General features: G+C 38.5%; 1 protein-coding gene across 1 annotated transcript in view; it reads right to left on the minus strand.

Annotated features, from left to right (window-relative positions):
• LOC122813690 (zinc-binding protein A33-like) overlaps positions 1-20,532 on the minus strand; it is a 274,249-nt gene extending 253,717 nt beyond the window's left edge. The window contains exon 1 of the mRNA XM_044086146.1: positions 19,811-20,532. Within this exon, the coding sequence (XP_043942081.1) occupies positions 19,811-20,305 (495 nt within the window). The 5' untranslated portion in view covers positions 20,306-20,532. The remainder of the gene's footprint in view (positions 1-19,810) is intronic.
• Positions 20,533-25,121: the final 4,589 nt, after the last annotated feature.

Raw genomic sequence — 25,121 nt, forward strand, 5'->3', positions numbered from 1 at the left:
GCTGCATGCCCTGAAGATACATGTCCATCATCTACCCTATAGAGATGTAAGTGTGCAAACCCTATCATCTCTATCTCCCTTCCCAGCTGGATACTACAGTGCCAAGACCACTACCTAAACATGGATCATCTGGGTCATAGTTAGGGCTCCATTCTTCTGTTTAATGGAACCACTTCTTCATAAGGCATTGTGGGGTTATACAGGTGTGATGTCTTGTACGTCTTATAAGAAACAGCACCTTAAAACCTCTAACAAAGGTGAGGAAAATCAAGCTTTTTCTGTGTCCACTGGATAAATGCCAGTCTAGAATTTAAAATAATATTTTCTGACATTCTCAATAGTCTTGTACCCACAAGAAAAAAAAAGATCTACACAGTATAATATACTACAATTTTGTATAGGTGCAGAACACCTTATCTACCACTAAAAAATTAGCTGAAGTACAAAACTTGTTCTGTAGTCTGTAGTGCAGAACCAATGGCCATGAACAGATTTATTCAGTATATTTTAAAGTACTACACAAAACAATTACAGTACTTCAGAAAAATTATTTCATTACCCTACAGTTAGCTGAAAGAGTAATTAATATTATGTAAATAACAGATATTTGCTGTAATACCTTTACTTATCTGTTATGCATTTCTATCAATGAAATGCAAGCTACAACAATGCCAGCAAATAAAATCAAGAAGCATTGTGTTTTCCAGTAAAAGTGTTGAAATGTTTTTCACACTAAATTCATTCAACTATTCTCAGTGACTCTGTCTGCAGTGCCTTGAGAACTTCCAGTGCAATACACCTTCTTTCCTTTTCGACATTGATCTCACATCGTTTTATGTAGCTAAACATCAGATACATTTTGGTCTCCAGCAACATATACAACATTACCGGAAACGTGGAAGCTGTAAAGTACATCTGACTAGTGTTGTGGAGACAGGACATTTATCTGCAGCAGAAAATACCCAAATTCAGTTACTCGAGTGTTGGAGGGCTGTATTTGGGAAAGTATAACGCAGCTGATGTTGCCTGTTACAGAAATGGTCCCTGACAGAGACTAATGGTTAGACCACAGCAAAAATTGATTTATCAGCTGCTATGTAGAGCCAAAATTAAATATATCCATCCACAACCCCTTTTCCCATTTTAACAACATGGAGTCTGGATGTGACTTTAACAGTGACAATTATCTAGAGCCAAAGATCACACTGCTGGGTACTCATTCCAAAAGCAGAAATCAGCACATGGAATTACTTGCAGGTTGTTGCACAAGATCACACTGCACATTATCACTGTAGAGCAAAAACAAAGGAAAAAATCCCTATTATTATGCTAAATGACCTACACAGATATTCATTCTCTTGGTTCATCACACACTGCAAGCATGTTTCAGATTGTCTCCTAATAGAAAGAACCTATCATCCTGGGCTACATGGGAAGGGGGCAGCACCATCAGTTGGCTGGAATGAGTAGGCCAATAAGGGGGAAAAACAAAAATTCAGAGCCAACAAACCACGACATATAAGTTTAATGATATAAAAGTAGGAGAACAAGACAACAGACCGGTTTCGGCTATGAGCTTATCAAACCTTCATCAGTGTAGTAATTCTAGTTACAGTCATTCTCCTTTTATATTATGCCACCACTAGAGGCTGATTGAAAGAATTATACATTAGAAATAATCATTAAGTCCTGCTGAGAATAAAGCACCCAGTTTGATAATCCATTTTTTTCTCCTTATTGTTTAGCAATTGATGCCAACCTGATTTATTATTTGTTACCTTGTATTTTGTCAAGAATAGTAAAATTAAAAAACTGCATTGGGATGTTTCTCAATATGTTTATACAAAGCATTTGTTGGTTTTCTAATTCTGATGTCACTTATGTGTTCTGAGATTCTAAATTTAACTGCTCTTGAGGTCTGTCCAACATAAAAGGCAGCGCAATTGCAAGTGGCTATGTAAATGAGCCAATCTGACTGGCAGTTTGCAAAAAATGAAATATTAAATACTTGCCCAGTGTTCTTGCTAGAAAATTCCTTGGTCTTCAACATCCGTTTGCAAAGAGTGCAATGACCACATGGAAAACAACCTTGCAAAACCCTACTTTCTAGTGTTGTCTGTATTCTGTGCGTATCAGATGTATGTACTGGTTTGTAATGACTCGTATATGAGCCAAGATTTTTGCCCCTTCTAAAATAAAAATGACATGTATCGTCTACAATTTCACTTAACCTGGTATCCGCTAAAAGGATATTCCAGTGCCTACATACACTATTGAGTAGGACATCCGTATTCCTACCATATGTAATGATTAGTCTTGTTGATGAATTATTGTCTGTTTTGTCCCTATACTGAAGTAAATCGGTCCTGTTTTGATTAGATGTCCAGTGTTTAGCCTGGTAGATGTCCCCTCTCTTATAGCCCCTCTGCCTGAATCTCATAGCTAGATCTTCCTCATATGAATGGCAAACAGCTGCATCTGAACATATCCTTTTGATATGTAAAAACTGTGACTTTGGGATGTTTCTGCATATATGAGGAGGATGAAAGCTGGTAGCATGGAGTAAGGAGTTGAATTGCGGGTGTTTATGGTAAACCTCAGTTATTAATGTGTGATCAACATTTCTGGTTACTAACACATCCAGAAAAGTGATTCTGTTTGTATGAAAGGTAACTGTAAACTCAATCCCCCATTTATTATCATTCAAGTATTCAACAAACTCCTGAAGATAAATACTATCAGACCTCCATACTAACCAGCAATCATTCAAATATCTCCTCCAAATGTCAATCTCATCTATGTAGATGTTATGGGCCCCATCATAGATCAGTTGTTCCTCAATATAGGCCATGAAGAGATTGGCAAGGAGGCTCCCATGGCAGTTCCTTTAATCTGTAAATAATAGCGGTTCTGAAAATAGAAGACATTTTTAGTCAAACCGTGCTCTGTTAAACAGAGTAGGAATGTATTAAAGCCCGGTTGATACAATTCAGACCTAGATAGCCAATATTCTAAAGCCTCCAAGCCCATCCAATGGGGAATATTTGTATATAATGTAGAAACATCCAAAGTACACATAAGCACCCTGCATCCAACTGCATCAGAGATGATCCTGAGAAACTCAGTGGTGTCTTAAATCCTTGCTCTGACCCATTTGAGCATAGGTTTTAGATGTAAAGTCAGGAACTGGGATCGAGGTTCAGTAACTGAGCCTTTGCCAGAGACAATTGGCCTACCTGGTGGGTTTTGTAAGCTCTTATGTATTTTTGGTAAAAAGTATATATACTGGCTGGAAGGGTCCCAAACTGTTAAATGGTGCAATGTGTTGGCCGTTATAATACCCTCTTTTTTAGTAGAATTCAAGAAGCAATCTGTTTCTTGAAGCCAGTAGTAGAATCACATACTACTTGTGTATAATAGCATTTATCAGAGAGTTGTCTCATTGCTTCCATATTATTTTGGGACCAGTCCTGTACCACTATAGCCCCACCTTTGTCTGCTGGCAGTATTACTAGTTCATGATTGGTACCCAACTCCTGTATCATGTCCACCTCATGTTTCGATAAATTATTAGATTTTGAATGGTGATCCCTGTAGTTGAAAGGCAGATTTTTGAGAAATGAATTCTGAAACATGACTACAGTAGGATGCATGGGTGGAATAAAGTTGGATATATGATATGTAAATCCATGCTGTGGTTCTGATGCAGATGTTGTATGGAAAAAGAGTTTCAGGTTAAGGCATCTAAAAAAAGAGGATATATCCTGTGCAAAGGTATCTTCAGGCACATAAAAACCAGGTATAAAATGTAAGCCTTTAATAAGTAGTTTGACATAAATGAGTGACAATTCAAAAGAGGAAAGATTAAGTACATTATTCTGTTGTACGTCTGTACCATTAGTTTGAGCAACTCTTCCATACTGTCTACCCCTGTGTTTCCTGCCCCCCTACCCCGCTTTTGTTTACTCCTAAAGGGATAGGCATATTACTTTTCTTTGACACTGGTGAGTCTGTGACATTTTGTGTAGAGGACTCTAAACCAGAGGAAGATTCCTCACCTGAATCCTTACAACTAGATAAGGTTTGATTTCTTCATTATGGAACATGGCCTTTCTTTTGACAACCTTCCTAGTCATAGGTTCAACTCTCACATGTTTTGTAGTAGCATAGGGATGTCCACCCTCACATGTTTTGTAGTAGCATAGGGATGTCCACCCTCATACTCTGTTACATCTCTATGAAATTTTTTCATCTTTTTTTCTTTTAGCTGTTGCTCTAATGACAAAAGATCCTGACTCAAATTTCCTTAAACAGTTATTATACCCCTCTAGACCCTCATATTTAATATCAATGCACATACATGTGATATCAGATATGTTTTTGTCAAAGGTTCTATCCTAGTATGATGCTAAGATTTTAACAATTTCCATTGATGCTTTATGTTGCCCCTCAGCCAATTGTTCTAGAAGGTTAGTATCAGCATCAGGAACCAAGGGTTGAGTTCATACCCTCAAACCTCTGGGTGAGATGTCTTTGGCTATGTATGTTTTAAATAATTTGGCATGCCATACATCGGCTCTCAGGGCCCTCATATTTTTGTTGACTTTATGAAACTCCACTTCACACATTTGTTTGCGTGATGCTCTCAGGTCCATTCTGTATGCTATTATTATTTTATCCAAAATTTGCCAAATCATCCCTATTGAATGACAGCCCTTGAGTAAGATGGTAAGATCCATCAGTGGGTTAATCTCCAAAAAGTGAAAACAAAAGTAAATATATAATAAGCTATTGCTGGACTGTGATATTCCCCCCAAAAAATCTAATTAGGAAAGATGTATATAATAAATGGCAATTCCAACAATCAGCACATGTGTGTTGTGTTTAGGTATAATAAGCACTTATACAGTTGCAATCAATACCAACCACTGAAAACTCATTCAAGCAGTGCCAAGTGCCCAGTCTAAAATCAAAAGTATTACTATATAAAGCCAATGCTTACTGATTATATCAAAAGAACCAAGGACAATATTAGCCCCTGTTGAACCCAGGAGTTACTAAACACTTTGTGTGCTTATACAAAAATAAATAACCATATAAGGCCCAAGGTGAAAGAAAACGTGAACAATAATAGCCCCCTGCATGTAGTAATAACATTCCACTTATAATTTCAACAGTGCTACGCCCACAATAAAAACAAAATGAAAATATATTCTTATGTTATTTAAGGACAATATTAGCCCCTGAAAAACCACATAATAAACCTAAGTATAAATAGTTTGCAGTGCTAAGTCCTCAATCTCTGTTCACCTCGAATACAACCAAAAAAGTGGGTCTATATTAGATATTTGAACATTTAAAAGTTCGAATCACTAAAGAACGAACTTTAGTGATCATACTTTTAAAAGTTTGAATGTAATATATATATATATATATATATATATATATATATATATATATATATATATATATATATCCAAAAACAATATTTTAAAATAAAAAGAAAAAGTAAAGGGTTTAAAGGAGGGGGGCAAGCCCCCCTGCACCCACTGTTATCACATTGCTTACTTCTAGTAAAGAAGTCATCACAGTCCCTCTTCAGATATCCATTGCAAGCAGTAAATCATGCAGACCTACAAATGCTCACTGATAAGCACTATTCCAAACAGTCTGCGTAAACCACTGAGCTCTCACAGCCCATCTTCAGAAAAAGAAAAATTCATCAATGCCTAATATGAAAATACGCAGATCTTCTCAAGTTGTGGCCACACACAGCTGCAGCAGTAGACATGCTGTTGACATCAGGCTGCAAACTGGGCATCTGGTAGGTGTCCCTGTAGCTCTGTTCCTACATGCTCACACGCATTACTGTATCACCCAAGAAACAGCTAGTATACACCTCTTTACTGTAACAACTGAAATGCCCACAGGCCAAGCCAATCACCAAAATGTTCCAAACTAGACTCGCACCACAGTCTCCACCACCACTGCATGAAGTAGGTGTAAGTGCAGCTTTGACTGACAGTTACCCATTACATTGCCCACACAAAACAAGCATGCACAGACACAGAACCAGTGTTCTTCACTCTACTCCCCACATAATACAGTGACTGCACAGACACAGAACCAGTGCTCTTCACTGTACTCCCCACATAATACAGTGACTGCTGTAGTGAAGCCAGCTGCTGATAACTCTCAGGTCACTGTACTCCCCACATAATACAGTGATTGCACAGACACAGAACCAGTGTTCTTCACTGTACTACCCGCATAATACAGTCACTGCACAGACACAGAACCAGTGCTCTTCACAGTACTCCCCACATAATACAGTGGCTGCACAGACACAGAACCAGTGTTCTTCACTGTACTCCCCGAATACAGTCACTGCACAGACACAGAACCAGTGCTCTTCACTCTACTCCCCACATAATACAGTGACTGCACAGACACAGAACCAGTGCTCTTCACTGTACTCCCCGCATAATACAGTCACTGCACAGACACAGAACCAGTGCTCTTCACTGTACTCCCCATATAATACAGTGGCTGCACAAGACACAGAACCAGTGTTTCTGATATACCATTCAAATGCAACAGAGAGGAACACACACACAGACACACGATTTATTTGAATGTAAACTTGCCACTGAATTACTATGATCCCTGTGATATGCCTAAGATTCTAAGTACCTGCTCCACTAGTTTAATGAAGCTGGGTTACAATAACTTGCAACATCATGCAGGTGCAAATTCATCTTTCTTGTCATGTTCTCCACTACCCCATTCACTAACATATATTGCAACCCATGCCTACCATTAATTTCAGTTATTACTAGTGCTCTTCACTGTACTCCCCACATAATACAGTGACTGCACAGACACAGAACCTGTGCTCTTCACTGTACTCCCCACATAATACAGTGACTGCTGTAGTGAAGCCAGCTGCTGATAACCTCATCTCAGGACTGCCAGCAGTTGCAGGAAGCCCATGCACTTGAAACCATAAACTCTCCCACCAGGGTAGGTGTCAACCCAGCTCTACACTAGTGTTTTCTGATATACCATTCAAACGCAACAGAGAGGAACACACACACAGACACACAATTTATTTGAATGTAAACTTGTTACTGAATTACTATGATCCCTGTGATATGCCTAAGATTCTAAGTACCTGCTCCACTAGTTTAATGAAGCTGGGTTACAATAACTTGCAACATCATGCAGGTGTCAATTCATCTTTCTTGTCATGTTCTCCACTATCCCATTCACTAACATATATTGCAACCCAACATACTTGTGTGCATACATACTCACCTTTGGCACCATGCATATCCACTTCCTGCACAGGTAACACACATTAATCACCGGAAAGTCACATGCTATTTCTGAATCACCACAGTATGTTCACACCAGTATAATAATCTTAATGAATGTAGTGTACTCATGAACTGAACACAACAAAAGGCAAACACAGCAAGGGTGGATATGCTCATCCATGCCAACCATTAATTTTAGTTATTACTACTACACTCACAAGTTAGTGCAAGTATCGGAAGCATAACATGTTACAGCTGTTTTGAGCAATGAGAAACAGTTTAGCCTAAGTAAAAATTGCGTGACGTGTGTTTAGAAATACCCTTATCCAATATCACATTTGGTTATCCATAGTCTCATGCTACAGCTCTTTGTTAATAACTTGGCACATCAATCCATATGATATAAAACTTACTTTTCCTATAGCGTAATATGACATCCACTGCAGTCATCCCTACACACTAACATAAGGTCACAGTACTTTTTAAATAACTGTACACTACATCACAGCAATGCAGCAAAATGTCTATCCTCTTCTTCATTTTTTATCTCTGTGGAGCTGCAGCTAGGTTTTTTTTTTTTTATATACTGAGAATCACTCCTTGCAGTCTGGATAAACTTAATGCAGTGTCAGTTGCACAACAGGTAGCAAATTCACCTTTGCTGCAGTAGGCTGTGGGTTCTATTCCCACACCAGGTACATGGATTGATAACAGTACAATGCTGCATAAGGAGGGGTGCTGTACTCATGAATGGTGGTATTTTAGATAGATGTAAAGTCCCCATGGCATCTACCAAATAGCGGAAGTTTCCTAAGTCTCCCATGAAAAGAGGGGACTGAAAGGCTGCCAGCCAAGCGAGGTAGAATTTTGTAGATACTTCTATATCATTGTAAATATTACTATAATCCACAGACGGTTTTATAAATGTAAGAAAACTAAATGTAAGAAAAACTGTGTTATACATTCTGAACTTCAAAAATGTAACCACAGTGCACCCTGCTGGAAGAAAGCTGATAAAGTAAAGCATTTTATGACTGATCTCAAAGCTCAGAAACAGGATGTCTGGATGAAGGAATTTCTTCTATTGTTTTGAGACCAGAGTTAATTGCAAGGTTTTACATGTGTAATGTCTTTTATTGCTGTGGCTTCTTGGCCAGGTACAGACTTCTTAAGAAAACTAAGAAATGTAAATTTAGAGTTTCTAGTAGCCTGGGAACCAGAGAAGTATCAAGAATGATGTAATCTAAAATGAGTCAGCAGTGACATATTATCAATTTAAGAGATCTCAGAGAGAAAGAGATAGCATTTTGCATATGTTTTCAGAGCGGACATCACCAGCAGACTGCCTTTGCTCTGTATGCATGCAAGTTATTTAGAACATTGTTTCTCTTAGACTAGCTGTTTTCTATATTTATGTCAGACTATCCTACAGTATTACTTTAAGCATTTTCCTGTCATCTCTGAACTCTTGACTAGCACTGTGTTGAACTGAGGAGATTTGTCTTGTATTTTTATTATTTATTATTAAATATTTTCAAACCTTTCAACTGTGGCTGTTTTGTGTAGAGATAATTTAAGCTCTAGAGTACTTGCATGTATTTAGTGATTCTGTACTAAGCCACTCCAATAACCTTAAAAGTTCTGGTCACACTTACTAATTGGATAACAGCATTATTACACAGCAAAATTGGTCACCCTTTGGGAAGGGCCTTATAGAAGCTGATAAGTAGGGGTTCCGGTGGCAGTGGATTACTACCTTATAGCCTGGGCCTGGGCAGAAGGGGCATACCTAGTGAACCTGTGCCAGCCATCCCCAGGAGTGTCTGTGTGTTTGTATATAAATCATATCTCAAAGTGTGTCAGCTACTTGGGCAGGGACACGAAGCACTGGTTGGACAGAGGGAGTGCTGGGAGGACTTGGCTTGGAACCCTGGCTAAGGACTCCACTCTATAGCTGTGCCAGTGGGGAGTCTTATTGGGGATCTGGAGTGAAAGGGAGAAACCAGCCCCAGACTGACTGTGATCTCTGTGTGCTCTTAAGGAAAATTGTACTTTACTGTGTGTGTACTTGTTATCCTCCCAGTGTGCACACCCATCACTGTCGTTAGTGGTGAGAATTGAGGCTCCTAGATTACTGGGCCAGTGCACGGGCATCACAGCCACTAACACTAACCTAATCAAGAAAGGATAAATAAAATAAAACATAACATCTACTTGTTGCCAGAGAGGAGGTTGAAGATTCCTATTTGAGCATCATACTCATGGCCGTAATCACTATCCATTTCCCCCAATTTGCAATCACAATAAGACTGTTTTGTCTGACATCTGCTACTATGTCCCTCTGGAGATTTGTCAGTGTGGGATACACATCATGGTATCACCACCTCCCACATCTTAAAAAATTCACATTAAGCGTAACATCTATAACATGAACAAATTACCATCTGTCTGTCAATGTGTGACATAGCAGGTGATCGTGCTCCATGTCAGGCTAACACAGATTGAATACAAAAAGGATCAAGTACAGTTTTACATTTTCTTCAACATTTCAACATCAGACCACTAACACAGATTTTTGTTTTCATGCGACAATGGTATCCCATCACAGGAAAACTCCAATAGTAGCAATAATTCTCACACATATATTGGTACTGTATACGTTTATAATCACAGAATTTATCCTTTCCTATCAACTTCACACACGTCATCTATGCATTGCCATCACAAGAATATCAGGTAGTAATTACTTTAATGAGTGGTTTACATGTTGCCCATGAGATAGGTTATCATAAAACACACTTCTCAGAAACAATCTCAGAACCTTCCATGTATCAGCAGTCCACCTATGGAGTCATCCTTTTGTAACCTTGCAACAGTACAACTGTTCTGAGAGACATAATTTCACTGGATCTATGTAACTGTTAGAAAATAAACAATTCCACACAGTAGCTCTTTTTAACATTACGCAGCTACCCCATAAACAGCACATATTCCCTATCACCACTTCATTATTACACTTAACTTCTGCATTACCTGTTCATGTTACCCTTTGCCATCAAATCATATACCATGCATCACTAGACTCCTGGAAACTCAAATTCAGCTGCCAGTGCACTTCATGATCATATTACATTACCTTTGTGTAAAACTGCATCATCATAATGTTGACTGTTTTGGTAAAGCTGTTAAGCCATATATATCAGAAACCAGTGTCAGTTGCATCTCTTGTCCAGGTATACAGCAGCAGCTTGTGCAAATGCATGAAAAATGTCTCTCAAGCCCATTTTGAATGACAAGCTTCAGATAAGCAGTGCACTTCTTATCTGATTTAATAAATTGCTTATTGTAAATAAGAGATATGTGTGTATGTCACTCTACAAACAGTTGTACAAAAACAAAGTAAGAGAGAAATTTGGCATTAGGATGAGATGAGGAAGTGGCATTTCACAGTGACTGCAAATTTGTATGGAAATCAATGAACACTGGTTACCTCATTTTACTGCATGTAGCAAGGCAGATGTCATCTGTACTTATGGACAGAAATAGCACTGAATGTTTATCCTACTCCAAGTTGCTTGACAAAACTGGAGCAGAAAGTTGTCCACTGTGTAACTGTGACTATGCTGCATTTATTTTATCATGTGAAATTAGTTGTTACAGCAGGGATCAAGCATGAAAGGCCAGTATACACAGGAACATCAATAAAGCAAATGTGATGACAGCACTTGACAGGATTATACGCAGACATCATCTCATATGTACCACAGGGATGGGCTATGGGTTCATAAAAAAAAAAAAAACAGTGCAAAGGACAAAGTTTTGGTTTTAACATGAAAGTACATGCAAGCCAACAAATGTACAAACAGCCTATGGCAACAACACTGCACAAAGACAACGATTCTAAGAGTTTCTCTAAAGTTAAAGATAGATTATGCAGATAAGACACCTTTCAGGTATTGTAGCAGCTACAAGTACATAACTTGTGAAGCCTGATGCATAATAATAATTCTGGCTTTCAGTACAAGAAGGGGCAAGCTGAGCTAAGAGGTATCATGCTGAGGAGATGACTTCATTATGCAGACATCACAACTCAAAAGTGAATAACTTCAACTGACTGTATAGCAACTGAAGATGAAGAAGGTGTGATGCATATGGATGGGAACCAAGTCAGAGACAATGGCTTAGCATATTCACAGGAATCTTAACAATAGTTTTGGATGAGGTATGAGAAGTACCACAGAGGAAACCAGTTTTTAAACTGAGGAAACTCATTAATATTCACATGGTGCTAAACAATTACATTTAAGCATGGACAAGACACCAGAAAGTAGCTCAAAGCAAATATGCATGCATATTCGCACACGCTATTCCACTGGCAAAAAAAAAAAAAAAAATGTAGGCATATTCAGCACAGGGAGCTGTGAGGCCTATCAACATCTTGTTACATGAGAAAATCGTGCAGTTCAAACATAATGGAACTAATAGAGATCAGAGTTGATATTGAGACCTTAATGTGCCATCTTACTATCAATTACTGGTTTCCTTACATGTGTACCATGCAGATTGCTTATGCAAGTAACATCAAAAGAAGCATGTCACCAAATGCAACTGTGAAATATATTAAAGTGCAGTCATCAAAATACTCCACTGCTCACATCAGATCACATAGCAGTATCAATATGGCTTCCAGATACAGTTTAAAACACAATGTAATCCACCAGGTGTGCACACTTAGTAAGAAATTCATCTTCCAGAAGATAGACATACATGACTTATCGGGAACACGTTACAAGAAGTCAAGCTGCTGCTGTGTATTCGGGCATTGTGAACACCTGTAATGCATAACTAAATGTACGATGCACCATCGGGAACCCCTGTCTTCTGCAATACCACTGAAGGACCATCAGTTCATGTGGAACAAGCTTGCAACATGATCTCTAACCACTACTGACACATGGCAATGTACTGTTAGGGATAAATGATATGCTCCTAGGTCATGTGTCTAGTTTTCACAGCACATTTTCAACGTGTTCTCCGCTTAATATATATTTTCATGAAATCCTTTCCTTTTACCATATTACCATGCTTCCTTTTTTTTTTTTTTTTTTTGTGGAAAGAAAGATAAGAACATGTTAAATAGGAATTCTATTTTTTTTTTTTTTGTGGAAAGAAAGATAAGAACATGTTAAATAGGAATTCTACTTTTACTCCTATTATTTTGCATCCACTTCTAAAACCTAGATGATGGTAAGGTTTGAATGCAGTCCACAAAGCATACAACAAATATTTAGGTTCATAGGATGGTACTAGGCTATCGGCCCTAGGGCCTATACAAGCCTAGCCATAAGTACATGTACTATCTTCTAGCAAACATCTGCCCTGTCCTTCTAAACAGACCAGTTCACCTTTACCTTTGCTTTTCCCCAGCATCCTGAGGCAGTTAGCTTCACTGATGCCTGGTCTTCTGCAGCCACAGATGATGTTATTTTTACCATTTTCTTGAACTTTCTTTCACAAAAGTAGCTGCCTCTTCCTACTATATTTCCTCCATCACTTCTTGATACAATCATTAAAATCTTGTTGAAGCCTACCTTAATTCCTTACATTTCCTTACCTTTTCTAATTACACTCTGAACAGATATTTATTTTTTTTACTTTCTAAGCAAGTGGACGAAATTACAAGCACAAGATCAAACATCTGTTCTTTGCCACCAATACCAATCTGTGATGTAATATTTTGTTACACTACATCTCTGACAGAAGAAAGTGGGTTAGTAATCAAGACATTTCATTATGTATTAAAATACCACATATGCACCAATGACAAAGAAGCACAGCCATAGTCATGACTCCAATACATGCAATGGCTATGTTACCCAACATAACTGTTGTAAATCTGGAGATTCAGGCACTGTCATCAGTATTGGTATGATTACAGTTACAGTTATACAGTGGATTTCATCCATCATCAATCCCTTTTTCCCCATTTTGCACATGAGGTCCAGGTGCCACTTTCAACAGTGATAATCATCTGGAGCCAGGGTTTAGATTGCAGGGTGACTAGCCCTGCCTCAATAGTTCATCCATACCACTCACTCACATACACACACACTCATACCCAAGGCTAGTTTAGTGTCTCTAATCCACCTACTGCAAGTCTTTGGAATGTGGAAGGAAACTGCAGCACCTGGAGGAAACTCATACAACCCCAGGGAGGACATGCAGACTCCACAAAGAAGGCACCACAGCTGAGAATCAAACAGGAGAACATCTGGCTGTGAGGTGACAATGCTAACAGCCAAACCACCGTGGCCATCCATAAAACACTATATCTTTAACCACTTTCGCTGGCAAGGGGCAAGTACAGAGTATGACACCAGTTTACTTAACCTCTGTTGGGGTCCACATGCTTACACACAATGGAGTTCACAACCTTCCTGAAACTATTGTGATTAACTCCACATTGGAGAATGTCCTCTGCCCATGTGTGCTTTAAAACAGTACTTCACAATTTAAAGCCAACCATTTAAGACACTGGTTCTCTAAGTAAATAGCCAAAGAGGAGAGACAACTATGCAAGTTTTAGGGAAAAATACCTGATAAGTTGGACAAGATGTATGGTGGTGAGAAACACCTAAGCAAAACAGACAGAAGCAAGCAAAATAGCAATATGCAAACCACAGTGCAACAGCAGATTGCCAAGTCACATCAACATGGTGCCATAGCTTTTTGCACAGTACAATGGTAAAAATAAGCAGCATGTACTACTAACAACTTAGCATTTTGATATCATAGTTTAAGAAGCACTGATCCATTAAAATGGCAGAGCTATGACACACTATCAGCAAATGGATGTCATCACAGTCGAGACAAAACAGAAATGCCAGAGCAGAGGTCCTTGAGAAAACAGTGCATTACATGTGTGTGAATTCTGAAAGTTTGCTAGGGAAAACCAGCTTTAGATTTTATTAGGGCAAGCATGATCATTGAGATTATAATGCATAAACAATCAATAATGGCCAACAGGGTGTGTGTTTCTGTGTAAATAATGCCCACCCAAGATGAGGCAAAACACTGCAGGTGGAGGGCCTCCACACTCCTGAAATGGTCATAATTTACACAGTAGCACACACCCTGGAAGGCATTATTGTGCTTAGGGTCTCAAACACCTATCCTATACAGATAGGCTAAAAGCCCTGTCCCAGTCTCATACAGACTGCTCAGAGGTGACCTGTGTCTGGCATACAAGGCATTTTAAGTAAGGGCACAGCATCCATGTCAAGGGATATTATAACTCCAGTGGTATTTAACCCCATCAGACCACTAAGCAATAACCCACGCCTGGCTGTGGGTAATGCTGGATTTGCCCACGGTTGGTGTGGTTTGGTCATGAGGGCGAAGCCGGAGGGGTCAAACAAAGACAACTGTGGGTAAATTCCAGCATTACCCACACCCAGAAGTGGGTTATTGCTATTATACAATGACATTATTTAAGAAAAAAAATACTTACTTTTCTTAAATAATGGCTTTGTATAATGCCTCCGTGCTGCCCTTCCGTAGCTGTCCAGTATTCTGTGGCAGTTCTGATGTACTGCGCATGCGTATGCTTATGCAGTACATCACAGCTATGTGTAGAAGCAACAAAGAAAGGAAGATCTCTGTTGCTTTTCTAAATGTGTCTCACTATGTTAGGAGTTTAACATAGTGAGATATCTTTAAAAAAAGCAACGGAGGAGAGAAGATCTCTGTTGAATTTTTTTTTTAAGATCTCTGTGCTATGTTAAACTCATTTAACATAGCAAGATTACAGCAACGGAGCTCTTCCATTCCCCGTTGCTACCAAAAACACAAAAAAATCAAGACTTATACTAATGGAAAAAGTCCGGGCGACTGGACCTTTTTCCATTAGTATAAGTTTGATTTACAATGGGCACTCCGACCAATCACCGTGCATGTTTTGGAATATTAATGGGGGCTCATTGTATAATAGAGTATAATGCACCCTTTTGCATGCACTTTACCAGACACCTGCAGCAGATGAATAAACCTCTGCAGTTTCTCACTAAAAAGATACAGGAACTCCAAACCATGACCTATGTGGACAGGCTGAAAACCCTCTCACTTTACTCTGTATCTTACAGGCTGCTGAGAGGTGACTTCTACCTGGCCTATAGGGCAATCTCCAAACCCGTTCTAATGGAAATGCTGCACAGCTGCAAGTCAAATGGCTCAGGAGTCGCTCACTATAGGAATCTCAACCTAGCTTGTGACATTGACAGATCATGCTAGAGAGACAGATGCATCTTCCAGAGACTGCTGTTTCTCTAGAACAGACTCCCTATTTACATAAAACAGAGCTCTTCAGAGACCCTTTTCAAACGCAGTCTAGATAATTGGATGGGAGTCCATAAATTCACCTCTAGGGTGGACCCCATTTCTCTCATGGACAGGAATAACTGGTGTTGATCACAGACCTGCTCTTTTATAAATTTGTTCTGCAAACTGTCCAAAAAACAACAATTGAGGAGACTTGGTATTAACGTGGCTAGGCTCATAAAGGCTATAGGGCAACTAGCCTAGTAATCTCCTATGAACATATGATGTAGTATATGTAAATGGTTTTGGAGGAATTATTTTACATCCAGAATATAACATTCACAAAAAAAAAAAATCCGGATACTTACTTCATCTTGGGGGGGGTCCCTTACTCCTAAAATGTGCAGTTCATTTTTGGAGGGGTCCGTTACTCCTAAAATGTATGATTTGCCCCAGTCATTGGGGAGTGAAGTCAATAAATAATGACATACACTTGAGTAATATACTCTATTTCCTTCAGAAAATGCATGCTAAAACAAATCCTGTTATTCAAGAAACTTTGTAATTTTATAAGAGCAATATTCAAAATATTATCCTATTTTTGAGGCTTTGTGCCTCCTTTACGTTATGCTTTATACAGATTTCTGGAGCTAGGAGGTCAAGAGGTACTTCCTGACTGCTGCCCCTGTTAGATCGATCTTACCCCCCCCCAAAAAAAAAATACACATTTGTGGTTCAGAAAATGCATGCTAACACAAACTCTGCTAATCAAGAAATTTTGCTATAAGAAAAACAATTACAATTTGTTACCATTTTTCAGCCTTTGTACTCCCTTCATACCTCTCAACTGTCCAGATTTTTACATATTATTTATTGCTCTATTCCTCATAAAATTTGTGTGTTGCTGGAAAAAAAAACTAAAGATTGAAGTCACTAATACGGGCATATATTTGAGGTTCATATCCTTCCAAAAATGTATGATCTCTTACACGTTCTTAGATCAAATTCTTGTAAAAACAATTTGAGTATATTCAATAGATCCCAAATTTTCAGAAAATTTTAATTAACCACTTGTTCACATAACACTTTGATTCAATAACATATTACACATATGCTGTTACTCACATTTGAAGCTATGGAAAATGTAACACATTTCTGATTCCAGGCCTTGGCACTGTACATAGTTCTATGCCATTTGTATAGCAGGATAAATCCTTGAATACATTCTTAGTGACCCACATTTACATAGTGGCTTGGATGACCGATCGAGGATAGGGAGGATAGGTTTGCCTATCCCTGTGGAGGGATTTCTTGGGCATCATCCAATAAGGCCAAAGCCCAAGAGATCCTGGAGGAAATTGAGTACAGCAGGCACCCTCCCTATGACTAGGGGTAGGACTCAAACTTGACATTGTCTTCTCATTGCCAGCCCAGCATGCACAACAGCATTGGCATGTTGCAGTGGAGAGATAGGCCACACAGGCATCCCTATACACAATCAGATGATGTTCTCTCTCTAATCGCTTGTTTTACAGCTTGCTTGGCAGAAAAGCTAGCCTATTACAACTGGTCATAAAACACGACTGCTTCCAAAGTACAGACCATCCCTGCAATGGGTATACCACTGATCCGTCAGGAAGGTTCTAGTGGGACTAACAATACAGGTGGTAACAGCAACTCCTGGGATGCATGGTGTACAGTCACCTACCTGAATGTATGGGAAGGCTTTGCCCTCCTCAATCTCAGATTTAGATACAACAGTAACTTCTAGGATACATGACATGCAGCTCCCTGCATGGATGCATGGGACGGCTTTGCCCTCCTCATAAAATGCAGGTTAAATTGTTGTAAACGCACTTTCAATTTGTCCTAAGCACATTGACTGTCAATATATTGACTAAAAGTCAATATAAATACTATAAAACAAACTAAAATGTGAAAAAAGTGTTTCAGCTGTGACTAGAACCGAAACATTTACTGATTTTGTTCTGCAGTACTAATTGTACCAGTTGTCCCATGATACAACTGGTTATACCCCCAAATTACTCAGTTATACTTGAAAAATTGGACATCGTTGAATAACATGGACAAGAATGTAAAACTCAATCAAGAGAACATACCATGACCTTGCAAAAAGGTAGTGTTACTGATCTAATTTTAATTATCTGTAATTGAACCTTGAGTGCATGTTGTTGTACATCTATTTGCCATAGTGTGCTCATAATCTCTTGAAAATCAAATTGTGTAACTATATTTCATCTTAATTATATTTGGGTGAATGATTTTGACATGGAATCCTATATTTGATATGAAAATGCATTGTTTTATCTTCATTTCTTCCTAGACTGTTTTATGTAATGTTGTGATGGCTCTCAGTAAGTTTGTACAGAAAGGAGTAGGGTGATATTCATAGTCCTGGGCTTCCTAAATGTCTTATGGAGAAATAATACAAGGTACTTCAAGAACAAAGCCCAAAAATACCAGTTGTCAGTCTACCACAATGTTGGGACATTCAGTTCAGATTAAATTAAAAACAAGATAGAAGCCTAAAGCCTTGAGAAAAATGTTTTTTTCTGGGTCACAATACAGCCAATGTGATGACAAGGTCTTCATGCTCTAAATTTTATAATAAGACCAGAACTTGTGGGAATGGAGAAAATCCTTAAAGAGATATTCTGCAATCACCAGAAAAGTGTTTGCTATCTACTCACCTCTGCCTTGTGAATGTTGTATTCCTTCTGGTTATACTATTTCCTTCATCATAAAAAAGTTGGTCTACAGGATGCCCCACATGTGGAGGATTGCCCATGTACTTTTATGATGTAGCTGCATTTCTAGCAGAGGATTTATACTGTAACACAGTATCTTTAGTGACACCTGATTCCCTTGAGATGTGTCCACAACTAGGAAATAGCCCAGCGCTACAGCCACAGTGCTGCCCATCATAGAGACAGAAGTATACCCTCCACCGCCTATTCAGGTAACACACCACTCCCTGATTGTCCAGCATCAAGGTTCATGGTTCCTCACTGTCTCTGAGAAATTGTATACCAAAATGAACAGCCCTCAAATAAAAGAACTCAACTACAAGAAGAGACCGTTAACAACCACTCCCACCTCATACGTGTGCTTATAGGCATCCATTCTCTATTCTACTGTACCATCCTCATCCACCATCTGCCCTTTTACAAGGTAACGTACTAACAGAGATTAACAAGGTTTCCCAGAACTTGGATTGCCATGACCACAATCCTCAAATAAATGAGCTTCAGTGAGAGTCCTAGAACATTCACTCATAACATCTGACCTTACAGCTATTAGCACTTTATCATCCTTATACATCCCAGCCATGCCTCTCAACTGTCCAGATTTTTGGCTCATATTTTTGATCTGTTCTTAATAATATTGATTTATGGCTCATATTTTTGATCCGTTCCTAATAAAGTTTGTGGTTCTCTGGCAAATTCCTGGGATGATCTGAGTTCTAAAGACACTAAATAATGGCATGTATTTGGAGTTTCAGACTTCAAATCCTTAAGAAAATGTATGTTAAAACAAACCCTGTTAGTTTAATAACTTTCTAAGTTTGTAAGAGTTATATATAAAATATGTTCTATTTTCTGGGCCTTTGTCCACCATTTTGTTTGGCTTTTTCCAGATTCCTTACACTAACAGGTTGAGAGATATGATCCCACCACTTTCTGGAGAAAATGCTACGAAATGTGATAACCTCTCTGTTCTACTTCCATCTACACACAGCCTTATGTTGAAAATACACCAGTCCCTTCAAAAAAATACACAAGGAACTATTTAACAGCTGAAAAAGTGGGCTTTGACATAGAAACTATAACATATGTGCATCCTGAAAGAAGAGACAGAAGCAGAATACAGTAACAGTTTGAGATCTCAGAGAAAAGGCAAAAAATAGCCAGACATAGTACAAAAAGAATGGGTGTTCAACAGTAGTTATTAAAACATATGAGCAGTACCAGAAGAGTGAAGGATACAGAAAACACTACAATAATTCATTCATAATTATGAAAAGCAGACTATGATACATTTCTGAATTTGCTGTAAAGGAAATAAATTTATGCCATCAGGAATCTCAAAATGCCATTAGTATAAAAAAGGTAATACTAAACTTTATAAATCATCAGTATGTACTATTCCTTTACCTTGTACTTGTTAACTGCTTTCTGCACTGTTAGGAAGTTGTGACCACGATGTTCTGGAACACACATCAGACAAACCAAACTCTCATCATCTTCACAGAATAGTTTCAGGCTTTCTTCATGTTCTCTACAGAGACCATCTCCTTTTTTCTCTTGTGGGTCTGGTTCTTGTCCTCTCTGACACTGTATTTGCACATTTTTAATTGCATTTGCTAGTAGTCTGTTCACTGCATATTTCCTGGCTGTGTATTCCTCTCTGCACTCAGGACAGGAAGGTTGTTTCTCACTGTCCCAAACTCTGTCAATACAAGACTTGCAGAAATTGTGCCCACACTCCAGTATCACTGGAACATTCAAAAGTTCAAGGCAAATTGCGCAAATAAATTCCTCCATAACCTCTACAGTTTGTTTACTAGAAGCCATTGTGAACACAGACTGCTTCTGAGTTACACTTGCAGTTATCAAGAACAGGAAAGTTATTGCAGAGACTGCCTTCATTTAAAGGCACAACACACATCTAAAGGAAACCAATTATTTTTATCCCATTACATCTCATAGACTGAGAAACAAATGCTGGTAAACAGAATCCAAAATATCAGTGTGACTTAATCAGTGATCTCTTTTTGTAAACGGTACAGATGTAGGTACTTACGTATTATCGCAACCAGATTTCCGCACTGCCATAATTTGGTATGTGTGTGCGGAAACAGGTTGCTTAATCTATAAAGGGGACTGTGAAGAAGAAAACATTACTCTGTCAATGTGGGTATGAGCCACGAAGAGGAGAAAGGGTGCCAGTTTGTACCTCCTTGCTCCTGAAACTACACAGTGGTGCTCCTCTTTGCAGTGCCTGCATTTGTCAAGACGATGTCAGCTACTGGAAAAGCGAGTCACCAAATACACCCTGCAACAATAGGAGATTGTAAATATGTCAAGGGGAAGGATTGCTGCTTTTCTTAAGTTAGGTAAAGTGCCGAGTTACACAAACTCCAGTCAATAATTTCAGGTAAGGTGCTAACAAAGTGTCCCTATGGCCATACTTTACAAATACAGATAAACTCAAAATCACTTCATAATTTCACGTAGTAAGAACACTTCCCAAAACATCTTATTGCCGGACAATGTGCTTCTTCCTGTACTTTGTGGCTGTTAGCAGTTTTTTTTTTAATTTTGACCTGAAGATGTCTTTACAAATAGTACCCCCCCCCCCCAAAAAAAGTGACCAAAACCATCATTACACGGTCTGCCTTTGCCTTCTCTGAAGGCTTCCTTCCACACAGTCAAAAGAATCCGTTCGTCAGAATAATAGCAGGCATTATAATTCAAGCGTGCGTGTGTAAGGCACTCTGAAAACAGGAAGCAGGTTTCCTCAAATGTTTGTCTTCCCCTTCACAGAACCTGTAATGCAAAGCTAGTCCACAACAAATAAAACAGACCCTAAATACCACATTACAGTGGTTTGTGGCCTCGTTTGTACAGAAGTATTCTAAATTCGCAACCACGAAAATCTGCTTGCGATAATACGTAAGTACCCAGATGTACACTATAATGACTGTTACAACAGCCTTCAAAAAACATAACAACAAATCTACCTCACTGGTGCTAAATATGAGCATCACCTTCTTTGTTCCTGTTTTATTTATTCACTTTCGTTGATCAGATTAATTCACAGAGTATGTGTTTTGAATGGACAGCCAAGGTGATAGTCATATTGACTTGGGGAAATTTGTTTTAAAGACATGGTGTGGATTCCTCTATACTCTTTGTGATAAGTACCATGGGATGTTTTAGATCCAGCTGAGATACCACCTCGGTTTAAAGTCTCCAGTTATGTTTTCTTTTCCTAGTTTTCTGCTTTCATGCTTTGTGACTTTAAAAAAGTCACATAATAGTGCCTTGTTCCCACAAACAATTTGATCACAATTTGAAAAGTGAAAAATAATAAGATTCCTACTTGTCCCATTGGCTCACGCAACAATCATAGACAATGTTGTGATACTGTTTTATGGTAAGACAAGCCAGTGTGCTTGTAAGGAGTAAATCACATCAGGCACACTTTGTCAATGCAGTGCATTGTGGGCCAGGTCAGGTAGTCATTATAGCACAGCACAGGAGTGTCAATGCCGTAGTTTACAAGACAAAGATCTTTAATCTGCATGGAGTCCTGCTGGAACAATTGAGACAGTATGGATCCTGATTTTATTTTCACTTTTAAATTGAAAATAATTTTAGTGAAAGCATATGACTGCACTAACTAGACCAGTGCTTTACGGACACTCCCAAAACAGTCAGCTATACTTTGTGTGTTTTTCTTGGGTAATGAAAGAATGAACAAATAAATGTAGTACTAATATTTCTACCCTGATATGCTTCATAACTTCATTAGCAAGTTTTATTAATATGTGTAAGAATTTTGTTTTAAAAATTTGCATCTCCAAATTAAGAAAGTGAATAAAGAATCACTTAAAACCTTTCAGAATGCAATACCTAGTAACAAACAAAAAGGTGTAGGGTGGTACTCAATAACTACTCATAGTCCTGGGCTTCCCAAATGCCTTATGGTAATCTGCGAATGGCAGTACCAGATGCATATGAAAATAAGCTCAGAGGAGGTTATTTGCAATGAATAAGCAAAAGTGAAGCCTTTTATGAAAGAAATGCCCATTTCTCGCAAATGACTAAGTTATGTAAAAATCAGCATTAAGAAATTAAGAATTACTTTACAAAAGCGTGATAATTCGTAGCCCTACTTTTGTTTGAATATTGAGGTAGTGCATGGCTAAGCACAGTCACATTTAAAAACTTTAAAGAAAGGTACAGATTGCACAGCAGTTAAAATAATTTTTTTAAAGAAAGGGGTTTACAATGTTTTATATGGTGGCATCCTTTTGTGAACACTCTGTTGGTTTCATTAAAGAATAGAGAGGAGGTGATAGGAAGGATTAAAAAAGGGAAGACAAACAAGAGTGGGACACACATAAGGAAAACTTCAAGAAGGCTTGTGCTGGAGGAGGTGGGAGAGGATGGCCACTATTTTTTATATCAGTGGGTAGTGTGGGTGGGAAATAGGTAAGAAGGTGCTGGAGAAAGGATGAGGGAAGAAGGGCTGAGTTAGTGTCAGCAGGTGTCCCAGCCGATAGAGCCTCAAACACATCCACTGCCAGTTGGTGTTGAGATGGAGGACTCTGATGTTGAGAGGGTAGGGGCCTGTGTTGGTGCAGTGGTCAGTACCAACTCAGATAGCGTGTCTTCAACATTCTTAAGAGAGGCTTTAACTGGATGAATTTGTCTGTCCACTACCAACACCAGTATGTTCTCTACCAAGCTCTGAAGCCCCCTTTTGGTGAGGCTTGTCAGGCTGCCACATGCCGGAGAGCCTGCATGACCAGTGCCTCCACCCCAACCCTTTGAGAATGTCCCCAGACGGGCAGAGAGTGAACATTCCCTAGCCTGGGAGGTAAATGCCTGGGCTGCTCCTGAGGGATTTGAAGCTGTAAAAATAAAGTAAAATAAATGGGAGAGAAACAAAACAATAAAGAAGAAATAAGTGCATAATCAAAATAACAAAAATGGTGGGAAAAAAAGATTCGGAGGGACAAAAGAGAAAATGCACAATAAATCCACACATCATGTTCATGCGCCGTTTCATATACCATTAAAATATTACATTAAAGTCTTTACTGAAGTAAAACTTGTGTACAGGAAGTGCTTATGCATACTATGGGAGTACTCAATTGAGAAGTGCTTGTGTACTTGGGACGAATGACATGATTACTGCACTTGAAGGGGACTATGTATCTCTTGAACTTTGTACATACTATACATTCAAAACTTTCTATTTGTATTTCAGTTAATACTTTCTGTGTGGAGTCTGTATGTTCTCCCTGCATTCATGTGGGTTTTCTCCGGGTACTCCGGTTTCCTCCCACGTTAGAAAGACATGCATCTGGAGTGTTTCTCCCTGGGCCTCCCCTAAAAATTGGCTTTGTTCAAAGTCAGACTTTCCTGGTAAACAAATGTTAAATAAATAAATAAACTACTGAACTTAAAATACCATTTGTAGTCATTAGAAGTAATGAGTAATGCAGTTTATATTTACATATGTGTAACATTAGCTTAAACTGTAATGGTTTCAGTTGCATTTCTTTCATCTGCAAAGCTATAAAAATGTTTTCTTTATAACATGAAAAACAGTTGTAAAAATAGTGCAGCAGTTATGCATGGACATATTTCTCTTTTTTAAAATTAATATAATGATTTAAAATCCTGTTTTATACCTCTGATACATATTACAAAATAGTAAGACAGAATTCTCTTGGACTTCAGTTAAACTCACCAGTAGATTTGGCCTTTCTATTCTTCTTTGTTGTTGCTGGAGGTTATACTGAATTGCTTCCTCAGCTGCAATTAGAAAAGAGAAGACAATTCTTGTTTACCTGAACCTGCAATTGTTTTTTTTAGAGTGTCCATTCCACCTGCACCATGTCTTTGGAATGTGGGAGGAAACTGGAGCACCCAGAGGAAACCCATGCAAATGGAGGGAGGACATGCAGACTGCACATAAAGCACCCCAGCCAAGATTCAAATTGGACAACCTCTTGCTGTAAGGCAACAATGCTCTGCACCACCACGCCACCCTTCATACATATGCATAGCTGTACAAATTCATATAATTATATGCCAATATTCTCTGCCATGCAAGAGTAAAATAAATGTATGAAATGTGTGAAATGTTGCTTTCAAAATACTATTCTGTGCATGTAACATTGGGCTAGATTCTGTAAAGTTTTTGGATTTTGCCACATTACACCAATATCAGCGTTAAACTTACAGATAACAATATAATATGTAAATGTGCCACAGTGACCTTAGAATACCTCAGTACACAAGGGTGTATCTTAGTACCAACAGAGTACTAAACATACCTGCAAGTAATCCATAAGTAATGAGAAATCACTATCAAAGTGTGTTGTACATCAACACAATTCAAGCATCCGGACAGTCATACATACATACCTATAACAAAATCTCTCCAGTAAACTTAAGGACAGCTACAGAATATAACAGACTATAAAAAATGATAACTATTCCAATGTAAGCGGCATGGTATTTGTAATACACATTATCAGAAATCTGTCCAGAAACATAATTCATTTACTAACAAAATATACTTGCTCCATGACAAGACCCATGTCATTTGTGATACATCTTCAGAAATTTGTGTGGTAAGCTTAGAGGCAACTACAGATGTCTCCGTAAGTCATGTACTAATAAAATATACCTACTTGCATTTACTGATGGAATCTGTAACATT

The sequence above is a fragment of the Protopterus annectens genome, chromosome 10.part0 (genome assembly GCF_019279795.1).
Source record: "Protopterus annectens isolate FY-2018-M chromosome 10.part0, PAN1.0, whole genome shotgun sequence".
Taxonomy (NCBI): domain Eukaryota; kingdom Metazoa; phylum Chordata; order Ceratodontiformes; family Protopteridae; genus Protopterus; species Protopterus annectens.